Source organism: Bactrocera dorsalis, chromosome 1 (assembly GCF_023373825.1).
Source record: "Bactrocera dorsalis isolate Fly_Bdor chromosome 1, ASM2337382v1, whole genome shotgun sequence".
NCBI classification, from domain to species: Eukaryota; Metazoa; Arthropoda; class Insecta; order Diptera; family Tephritidae; genus Bactrocera; species Bactrocera dorsalis.
In genome coordinates, this window is record NC_064303.1 from 30,293,389 (window position 1) to 30,303,868 (window position 10,480).

At 34.1% G+C, this 10,480-nt stretch overlaps 2 protein-coding genes across 2 annotated transcripts; one reads left to right on the top strand and one right to left on the bottom strand.

Moving 5' to 3' along the window:
* The first annotated feature begins 5,757 nt into the window (after positions 1-5,757).
* Positions 5,758-6,538, top strand: LOC125778685 (uncharacterized). Its single transcript, XM_049457712.1, has 2 exons — positions 5,758-5,931; positions 6,023-6,538. Exons 1-2 carry the CDS (start codon positions 5,758-5,760, stop codon positions 6,536-6,538), a joined length of 690 nt encoding a protein of 229 aa, XP_049313669.1.
* A 29-nt stretch (positions 6,539-6,567) lies between these two features.
* On the bottom strand, positions 6,568-8,075 carry LOC125778684 (putative nuclease HARBI1). The gene is made up of 5 exons (XM_049457706.1): positions 7,792-8,075; positions 7,413-7,732; positions 7,239-7,342; positions 7,025-7,172; positions 6,568-6,950 (listed from the first exon to the last, which is right to left on the bottom strand). Exons 1-5 carry the CDS (start codon positions 7,905-7,907, stop codon positions 6,568-6,570), a joined length of 1,071 nt encoding a protein of 356 aa, XP_049313663.1. The 5' UTR covers positions 7,908-8,075.
* Positions 8,076-10,480: the final 2,405 nt, after the last annotated feature.

Genomic DNA, 10,480 nt, shown 5'->3' on the forward strand with positions numbered 1-10,480 from the left:
GGATATTTTTGTTGATAGTTGTACAAAGAATTTTAAGCCTGGTTCCTATGTAACCATCGATGAGCAACTTGTTGGTTTTCGAGGTAGATGCCCATTTAGGATGTATATTCCGAACAAACCAAATAAATTCGGAATAAAAATTGTAATGGTCTGCGATGTCGCTACAAAATACGTTATTAACGCAGAGCCGTATCTCGGAAAGTCTACTAATACACAAGGAAAACAACTAGCCAATTACTTTGTTGAAGGACTGACGAAACCTTTGCATGGAAGTAACCGGAATATAACAATGGACAACTGGTTTACGAGCATCCCTTTGGCAACAAAACTGTTAAGTAATCCCTACAGTATGACAATTGTTGGCACACTACGTAAAAATAAAGCTGAAATACCACCGGAATTACTTGACACTAAGTCACGGCAGTGTGGCTCATCCCGATTCGTTTACAATGAGAATATGACTTTAGTGTCATTCCAGCCAAAACAAAATAGGAATGTACTATTACTTTCAACGATGCATATTAATGGAGCGCTAGACCCAACCACAAAAAAACCTGAAATTATACTCACATATAATTCGACCAAAGGCGCAGTTGACACTTTTGATCAGATGACTCAAAATATTTGCTGCAACAGAAAGACGAAACGGTGGCCACTTTGTTTCTTTTACAATATGTTAAATATTGCTTCAGTTAATGCCTACGTTATATATACACTCAGTCCTTTTTTTACGCGATCTCTTTTTACGCTATTTCACTTTAACGCGATTATTTTTGCAGCGCAAATTCCTTTTTTTACGCGAATTTCTCATTTTAACGCGATTGCTTTTTTTCGTTTTTTGCTTGTTTACATATTTTTACGCGTAATAATTTTTGAATATGTCGGCGCACCCTAATAGTGTGTGGATATTGGATATTGACACCGAGGTAGACGAATTTTTCAAAAAGAATTGAGTCTCTGTATGTTAAGATATAAAGAACTACATCGGAACTTATTGGGTCCAAAAAGAAGCATTCAAACAAAATAAACTGAATTTATGGTGCAAACTCAGTCAGAGATGCTAAGTCAATCAGAACATCAATCCATAGTTCTTACTATTGATTCTGATACAAATTCTAGTGATATCAGTGCCGGCCATCAAAGTAAGCGGCAAAGAATAATTTCCACTACGGATAATGACAGTGATTAAACAGCATTCAACGGTGTTTTTCAATAAATGTACCTATTTTCTATTTTCTTCTCTTTTATATATGGTTTTTGTTTTGTGTTTTTTATTTTGTTATGAATGAATAAATTATAAGTATGAAATTTGAAACTTATTGTATTGTTTTTGAATATTTTTTTGCGCGTATATTTTGTTATACGCGATATTTTTTATATTCGGAACCAATTCGTCAGTTAATATTGGAAAACTAACAATTTTTACGCGATTTTTTTTTTACGCGATTAGTGGCAGAACCAATAATCGCGTAAAAAAAGGACTGAGTGTAGTCACAATGTAACACGAAACGGTCTTAAGCCTATGAGTAGGTCAAAGTTTGTGCTTAAACTTCATGAAGAACTCACACAACCGTGGCAAGAGGAACGATTGCTAAATGCACGGTTGCCTACAAAATTAAAAGAAAAAATAAATGAAATAATAAAAACTAACAACCCAATAGGTTCAATAGTTAGTCAAAAAGCTTCTCCGCAAAAGGCGAAAAGGAAATACTGCACATTTTGCCACTACACAAAAAGACGATTTACTACAACATATTGCTCTGTATGCAAATCATCAGCAATTTGTGGTGAACATCAAATTAAAGTTTGTAAAAACTGTGTTAATGAAATTTAATCTATTCCTTCTCTTTTCTTCAATAAAATGAACTGAATTTTCTTTTAAAATCTTATACTTTATTTTAAAAATAAATTGTTTGATAAGAATTATCAATTTAGACTGCAAAATGGCTCAAAATCGGGTTATATTAGGCGGATTCTCATTTCTGCGTAAAATTTACGCATAGTTGGTCTTAACGTAGTGTAGAATGACGTTATGGTTCTAGGGTTAAACATTTTTTAGAGTTCACAAAGCCAAGCAAACATCAACCCATTTTACTCATTTTAGATGGGCATTATAGTCACACGAGAAATATTGAATTATTGGACTTAGCCCGTAAAAATGGAGTTGTTATTCTCTCCTTGCCTCCACACTCTACACACAAATTGCAGCCATTGGACAAAACTTTCCATGGGTTCGCTTAAGGTATACTATAGTGACGAAGTAAGGCGTTTTACACGCGATTAAGGACGGAAGGTAACTCTATATGATTTGGTTGGACTGTTCACAAAAGCTTATTTGCGCGTTCAAACTGGCCAAATAGCTATCAGTGGATTCAGAAGTACTGGAATTTTTCCGTTGGACAAACAGATTTTTTCGGAAGCTGATTTCATAGCATGCGAAATGGAAAATGAGCAAACCGATTGCATTTCAGTCCAGGATGTAGATAAGGATAGAGCTATACCTGAATCTAGAGGTTCACTGCCTGCAGTCGAAGATTCCGTGGCCAGTACAAGCACTAGATTATCACCACGTATCAGATTCTGCCAATGTTGCAAATGCTGGTGAGAATTCTACATATATCTATATTTTTTTCTATAAGCATTCATTCAGCATTTAATTTTTAAGTGATGTTACTTTGAATACAGCTAAAAAACCTATAACACCTTGGGAGATTTCTCCTCCGAATACGAAAATACGAAGAACCGTAAGCAATAGAGGTAGGAAATGTAAGTCGACAGTTTTGACCACATCTCCGTATAAAGCAGAGCTACAACAAAGCTTGATTAAAGTAGACAATAAAGGGTTGCAAGAATTAATTCACGCTATGAATGCAACAGAGAATTTATGAATTCATCTCATAACTCGAGTTGAGCGCCGACGCTGAGTTGGAATTATGTGAATGCAGATACAGAGAAGACATTGTGAGTTGTTGTTTATAGCTAGCAGGTAGACTCAGCTCATTCATCTCATAAACAAACCCAACTCACACTCATATCATCAACCAGCAGTGAATGCAAAGCGTTAGCGTTCGCTTAGTAGTGGAATACTGTGTGATCGTCACTTATTGTTATGTGAATTCATTGTTTCTCTCATTCTTTTAACCGAACAGTGTGCACCCATAGTGTTCAGCTAAGTGTATTATTACACGAGGCGACAAAAGTTGCTAATTATCGGGCGATTCTCTTTTGCTGTCGCCCATTACCTTCACACGAGCAACTTGTGTTGCGCAACTCTGTTCGAGTTTTTTTCTCAATTTCTTTCACTTTACTTTAACCCATTGTCTACTCTTTACTTTAACCCATTGTCGTTTCTTTTTCCTTATGGGTATTTGGGCCACTCTATCACATATATTAATCAGTTCTGACAATTAAGAAATACATTTTATTTATAATTCAAAATTAAAACAAAGATTATATGACAGACTTTCACATACATATGTCACCCTTTTCACTATCGTCTGAATCAATTTGTATGGCTTTCTCCATACATTTCACAATATCTTTAATTAATTCGATTTTTTCGTCATACTCCATTTTCTAAAATATTTATATTATATTATGTATATCTGTATACATATTTGCAAATTACTTGCCAAAAGATGAAATTAAATTTTTTAAATATATTCCAAATATTAATTTAAAAAAAAAATATACTCAAATGCAACTATGTACTACGAAAGAAAGAATACGAATGCCGAAAAACGTCGCAGCGAACTGCTACGAATGAGAACACAAAGCGAGTTGCTGAACACTGGAAACTCGGCGCGATTCTCCTCTCCTCGTCGCCCCCTCGCCTATAAACCAAGAGTTGCCGAGACAAAAGTTGCTGCGTGTAATAAGCGAGTTAGCAAGCAAATAGAGGAAATAAACGGAAGGGTTTTCCCCACAACATGTTTGCCTGAATTGTATTGGCCGTAGACGCTTAACCGAGACAGTTTATTAAATATTTAAATTTGTCATTTGTTTTGTGTATACGGTGATAAAAGGGGGTAAAATAGTTTTGCAGGTTTTTATTTTAATATTTCATATTTTTCATCAAAAATAATGGATGTAAGTAATTGACCGCGAAATTCAGTGCAATTGTTTGCTAATATTTGCCATGTTGTAATACAATTTACACCTGTGTTTTACAAAAATAGGTAACATTAGATGAATCTGCTTCGTCAACCCAGTCGACCCCTGTACTAAGGCAGCAGCTTAATGAAATTAAGGATAATATAGTGAAAGGGAAATATACAGTGGTTATTGAAGCTGGGAAAAGCAAGGTTTGGGAAATTTTTGGCAAGGTTGAAAATAGTGGCAGTTTGGTAAGAGATGTTGTTGCATCCAAAATTGTAACAGCGTTTTTAAGTTTATGAATAGCACGTCTAACCTTGTGAAACATAAATGCTATAAAAATTTAAAAAACCGTTCGGATAACCCAAAGATATTAGTGGACAACGACACAAAAAAAAATGTTGCTGATACGTTCACTGAATGGGTCACTAAAAATTGTAGACCATTCAAGATGATCGAAGATGCAGGATTGAAAAAATATACGGATCTAATACTTTCAATTGGAGCTAAATATGGGTCGAACGTAGATACTGATCAACTATTACCTCATCCAACAACGATATCCAGAAACATAGACAATCTATACAATATAGCCCACGATTCCTTAAAATTAGAACTAAGTGAACTTAGTACCTTTGGACTTACCTCAGATTTATGGGCCGATAATTATTTAAAACAATCGTTTTTGTCTATGACTATTCATTATATAAAAAGCGGAAAAATTGGAATGAAGCTTATTGCTTTTCGATCAATGGATTTCGAATCTTGTACCAGTAAGTATTTCTTGAAACGGTATATATTTGCAGATATGTATGTGTACGTACTATATGTGGTGTCAAGCACAACAATTTGTTGTAATTTCAAGAAATGTTTACCACAATTGCACACTAATATTTCTGTGCTCGCAGCTGTACATACATACGTATTTTCAAATCAAACTTGATATTTCGTAGGTTGATGCATTTGAGGTTTCAGGCAACAACAAAATACATGGTATTTTCATATGAGGCTACCGAAGTGTAACTTTATTTAATATAGGTGAAAGAATTATACAAAAAGTAAAGGCGGCATTGAAAGAGTTTGATTGCAGTCTTGATAAGGGGATAATTGTTACAGACAGGGGCTCTAATATGAAAGCTGCATTTAGTACATACGATCACATATTCTGCGTCAGTCATATGCTGCACAACATAGTTCAAAAATCTATTGAGGAGTGTTCAGATATATGGGAAATATGTAAAAAGTGCATCAAACTTGTAACATGTTTTAAAAAGTCTGGAGCTAATGCACAACTAAAAACCACCCTAAAAAGTTTTTCTGTAACTAGATGGAACTCAATCTATTATTTATTGCAATCTGGGTCCGAATCGCGGCATTCGTGAACGAGTAAAATTGTTCGAAATTTCCAGCTTTCGGATTGCGGCACTCGTTATCGAGTACGGTCATTCGAAATTTGACATTCTGTCATTCGATAACGAGTTGTAATTCAAACGAACCTAACGAAATGTCATTCGATTGATAATTTGCAATCGTTAATTCAAAAGTTTTCAAACGTTTTGAGTCTACTCAGAAAAAATCAAATAAAATGTAAGTTAACGTTTATGTTATTGACTATTTTATAAATAGAATCATTTTTTTAGGACAAATGTTAATAAAATCAACATGAGACAAAAAAATTTAATGGCCGAATACATGCTTCGGCATCAAGATTTGGCCAAAAATATGTTGCCGAATTGTGGTCAGGGCAAAGCTGCTGCCAATAAATTGTGGGACTCCTTGGCGGTCCTGCTTAATGCGGCCGGTCCACCAATGAAGGATGCTAAGTCTTGGCGGAAAGTATGTAGATCTCCATGCATTTCCTCTTTTGATAAGTGTCTTAACAAATTTACTAATACAAATGTTATTTTCTATATACATATACACTTAGGTATTTGCTGATCAAAAGCACAACGTCAAAAAGAAGTTGTCTTTCAACAAAGCGTCGAAGCAGCGAACTGGTGGTGGTCCTTACGAAGAAAAGTACCTAACAACAGCAGAGGAGCAACTGCTTCAGGCTACCGGCATGGACGTTGCGGTAGAAGGCCTGGGAGAAGTAAGAACTTTTGGCAACTCCACCCCTGAAAAAGAGCCTGTCGAAATGCTTATGGAAGAGTTTTTATACAGTGACGAAGACGACGTTCCACCGAAACCCTCTACTAGTCGCAGCGCTACGAAGAGGAGCAAACAGGATGCTGCCGATGAAAAGCTGGCCCTCATTAAAGAAAACATGATCGCGTTTGAAAGCTACCAGCAGAGTATAGGCGCAAAACTAGACAAGCTTATAGCTTTGAAGGAGAGGTCGATGGAAATGAAAAAGGAAGCTCACAAAGCTTATATGGAAGTCAAAGCAATAGAGCTGCAACTTAACCGAATACAATTAGAAGCCTTAAAAGAAAATAAATAAATATACATACAAATAATGATAAATTTTATTCAAATTGTATTTTCTAGCGCTAACATTATATGGTTTCGAATTTTGTGTCCAATTTTGGTTAAATTAGTTTCGTTTCCCATATCCACTTCTGTATTAATAGCTTCACTTGCATAATGTCTGCAATACGACGCATCTTTGAAATGTATGCAAATGTTATGCAACGCTGCACATACATTCCCGAATTGTGCCATTTTTTCAGGTCGGTAACGGCTTCTCTTGTCATTGCTCAGAATTTTCCAACGGCCCTTTAGGATCCCAATGGTTCTTTCAACCACACAGCGAGCTTTAGAATGAGCCTCATTGAACCGAGCTTGAGCAGACCCTTCTTCAGGGTTCCTAAATGGTGTTAAACACCACGGCTCCAAGGGATAACCCGAATCTCCTATTGATTTACGAAAAATGTATTTTAAATTTAGGTACATATATGCATAACAATACAATAAAAAGTTATATTACCTAAAAGCCAAACATTTTTGAAATTATTTTGGTTAAATTGCTCCTCCAAAAACTTTCGTTGTGCCGAATGCTTCCACACAAAGGAATCGTGTGCGGCTCCACCATACTTTGAGTCAATGGCCAAAATGCGGTATTCATGGTCACATATCTGTAATTAAATTAAAGTTTATAAGTATACGTATGTGTATGTGCATACATTTTATATGCAACCTACTATCATTGAGTTGAGGCTATGGTATCCTTTCCTGTTGAAGAACATGTGCTCATTTGCTGTTGGTTTTTGCAGCCCAAAGTGCGTGCCATCAATACATCCAATAACTGAATGCATAAATATATATTTAAATATGTTAAGTATACATTTTACTCAAAATAAAAGCGCTAATCTTACCTCCAGGAATTTTGTATTTTTCAACAAACGATTTCGTGCATTCCGAAAGATTGTCGGGCACGAATTTAATAAATTGGGGGCACAACTTTGTTTCCATTTCGCTGACTACATTTTTTATTATTTTGCAAATAGTGCTTTGACATATTCCTATTAAAAAGTCATTTCCCACCAAGTGCTGGTAGCCACCACTGGCCAAAAGGGACAAAGTCGCTCCCAGTTGAATCATTGGTGGCACTGCGGTTGACAAATGCCCTTCAAATTTGAGTTCAGCCAATACGTATTTAAATGCACTTTTAGAGAGTCTGAACCGTTTCCTGAAGCTGTAAATATAAACATGTAGGCAATTGAAATTAATTTGTACACAATTCTAATTCCTTACGCTGCCTCCGGCAATGCCAAGGGATTGCTTTTGTCTCGCATTCGGTTCCTTTTGACTTGCTGCACGTTTTCTTCCTCAGATTCCGAAGACGAATATAAAAAAATGATTGGATGCATCACTTCAAATCAAAACAATAGTATTTCACTTTTTTAAAAAAAAATATAGCACGTCTTTAACAACTTTCTTTGTTTTGATTTCTTTTGTTTTGATTTCTTTTGTTTTGATTTCACAATTTGACACTTCGTAAATGCCATTTGTAAAGAGGCCAGGGCTGTTACAGTGAGCTAATTTAGATTCGCTTCGTATCGAGTGCGAAACGTCACGAAATTTGTTTCGATACAATAGCTCGCTCGATCACGAATGCCGCGATTCGGGCCCTGTTCAAAGCAATTGGATCGATATTATAAACATTTTACAGATAAAAAGTCAAACCCATAGAATAAGTAACATCAGCTTAAATACTTTAACAGATATAATAAATATTTTGAAAAAGTTCGAAGAAACATCAAAAGAATTAGAAGGAGATAACTACCCTACTTTAAATTTAGTTATTGTGCATGTTTACTCTTTAAAACGAATATGTGAAACAAATAGCGATGATGATTCAGAAAGCATAAAATCGCTAAAAATTAAACTCAGTACATTGATAAATGATGTCGTAATTAAAAATTTAACAATTTTTCACAAAATTGCTTTGTTTTTGTTTCCACCGACTAATAAATTGTTACAGTTTACAAATGAAGAAAAAAATTATATAAAACTACATTGCAAAAACATGCTAGAAGCATTGATTATTGAGCAAGATCAAAGCAATAACGAAAGTAGTCAATTAAATTCTCTCTCAAATAATAAGGAACAACTTTTCTCAGGATTTCTTCAGCCTTCAAATCCAACAAATAATCTTGATCGAGTTCAAAATGAATTACTATTATACGAAAATGTTAACGAAGTAATGCACGACAATTTTGATGTTTTACAATGGTGGGAATTAAATAAACTTAAATTTCCGTTACTTTTTAAATTGAGTTTAAAAATCTTAGCAACACCGGCTAGTAGTGCCTCGTCTGAGAGAATATTCTCAAATGCCAAAAATTTACTTTCTGAAAAGCGTTGTGTTATTGGGTCTAACCCTGTTACTGTAGGAAAAATCATGTTTTTACATACGAATATGTAAATTAATTAATTATTTCTAGAGTTTAAACTAATAGGAAACACATGTGCAACATTGAAAACGAATTTCTGAAGTCATTAATTTTTTAAATAAACTATTTTTAAGTTCAAAAAGACTGGTGAATGTGTTACACATTTTTTTTAAATAAATGAATTATGTATATATTTTATATTTTTGTTAGATAAATGAATTGCTTCTTTTTTGTTTAAGTTTTTAATAGCGCAATTTTTTTAAGTTATATGGGACTGAAGGGCTTTACATTTTATTTTTTAATACAAGAATTATGTGTATATTTTTTTGTTGAATAAATGAATTTCTTTTTTATTTTATAGTTTAGAATACATAAAAAAAAATACATATGTATCCATGAAATGAACGCGAATGTAACTAATAAAAATGTGATACTTTGGAACTAAAAGTTGTATGTATTTTGTGATTTAAAAAGAGTTTTTTTTCAATTGTTCCAAAGAACAGGTTTGAGTTCTAAAATATTTTTATTTTTTATAATATTTTGTTAAATCTATTAATCCCTAAATAAACTTCATGAAAAATTGCAATAAAATTTAATATTGGAAACATTTTTTTATCCACATTCGTATGTAATTATCTATGCGTATTTACATACATACTTCTTTCTAGTCGTGCAACTAGAATAACTCGAGTTAACAGTTGTTAATTCACACGAACATCATTCACTCATCCAACATCCTTCTTGCACAGAATTAATTCACACCAACAGAATGAAATGCTTTGGTAGACCAATTCTACAGAGAGTGGATCGTTACTTGTGAGAGTGCTATGAGTTGAGCGAACTCGTTGTTGTTCTCACTTATGAGACTCGGTCCTTATTTTACCCAAACATGAGAATTCATTTTTACGTTGTGTGAGTGAGTGCAAGTTGAAATTTTTGGACAGTGACTCAAAGTTTGTTTTTTGCGTATTCATGCAGCCCTTTAGTAGACAAACGTAAGCCTAAGACATTGAAGCCAGTCGAAAAGAAGAAAACATGTGCTCGCAAAAAACAACGGCGTGAGTCTACTACTGACTCGGATCAAAGCGTATGTTTAGATAAATTCGATGGAAAGGAAGAGTTCCCTGACAATTTCTGTAATGGGCGCTGGGAAGACGACACAGAAGATCAAACATGGACCTCGTGTTTACAATGCGAAATAATTTGGGCTCACGATAACTGCATTCCGAAAAGAAGTGCCATATTTCTTTGCCACTTTTGCATCTAAGCTAAGAAATGCTTTTTCGCTCATTAACAAGTGTAATTTAACACAAAATTTTTTATACATTTTTTTAGAATGAATTTGGTTTTTTCGTTAGCCTAAAAGGCTTTTCTGACATAAATTCGATGCCAAGGAGGCTATATTGTTAATTTTATTTAAATTTTTTAATAAAAAATTCACTATAACTAATCATTTGTTTTACTAGAAATACTATCTTTTTAGTTTATATATAGCCGTCATATTGCCAATTTTTGGCTTTTTTTATATTTTAGCTCATACATAATTT

What these genes read in the sequence shown, in the direction of transcription:
- LOC125778684 (XM_049457706.1), bottom strand. Translation starts at nt 7,907, where the DNA reads ATGCATCCAATCATTTTTTTATATTCGTCTTCGGAATCTGAGGAAGAA. An exon ending in TTGGCATTGCCGGAGGCAGC is followed by an intron (nt 7,733 to 7,791) that starts GTAAGGAATTAG and finishes TTATATTTACAG; the next exon opens with CTTCAGGAAACGGTTCAGAC. An exon ending in ATAGCCTCAACTCAATGATA is followed by an intron (nt 7,173 to 7,238) that starts GTAGGTTGCATA and finishes ATTTAATTACAG; the next exon opens with ATATGTGACCATGAATACCG.
- LOC125778685 (XM_049457712.1), top strand. Translation starts at nt 5,758, where the DNA reads ATGAGACAAAAAAATTTAATGGCCGAATACATGCTTCGGCATCAAGAT. An exon ending in ATGCTAAGTCTTGGCGGAAA is followed by an intron (nt 5,932 to 6,022) that starts GTATGTAGATCT and finishes ATATACACTTAG; the next exon opens with GTATTTGCTGATCAAAAGCA.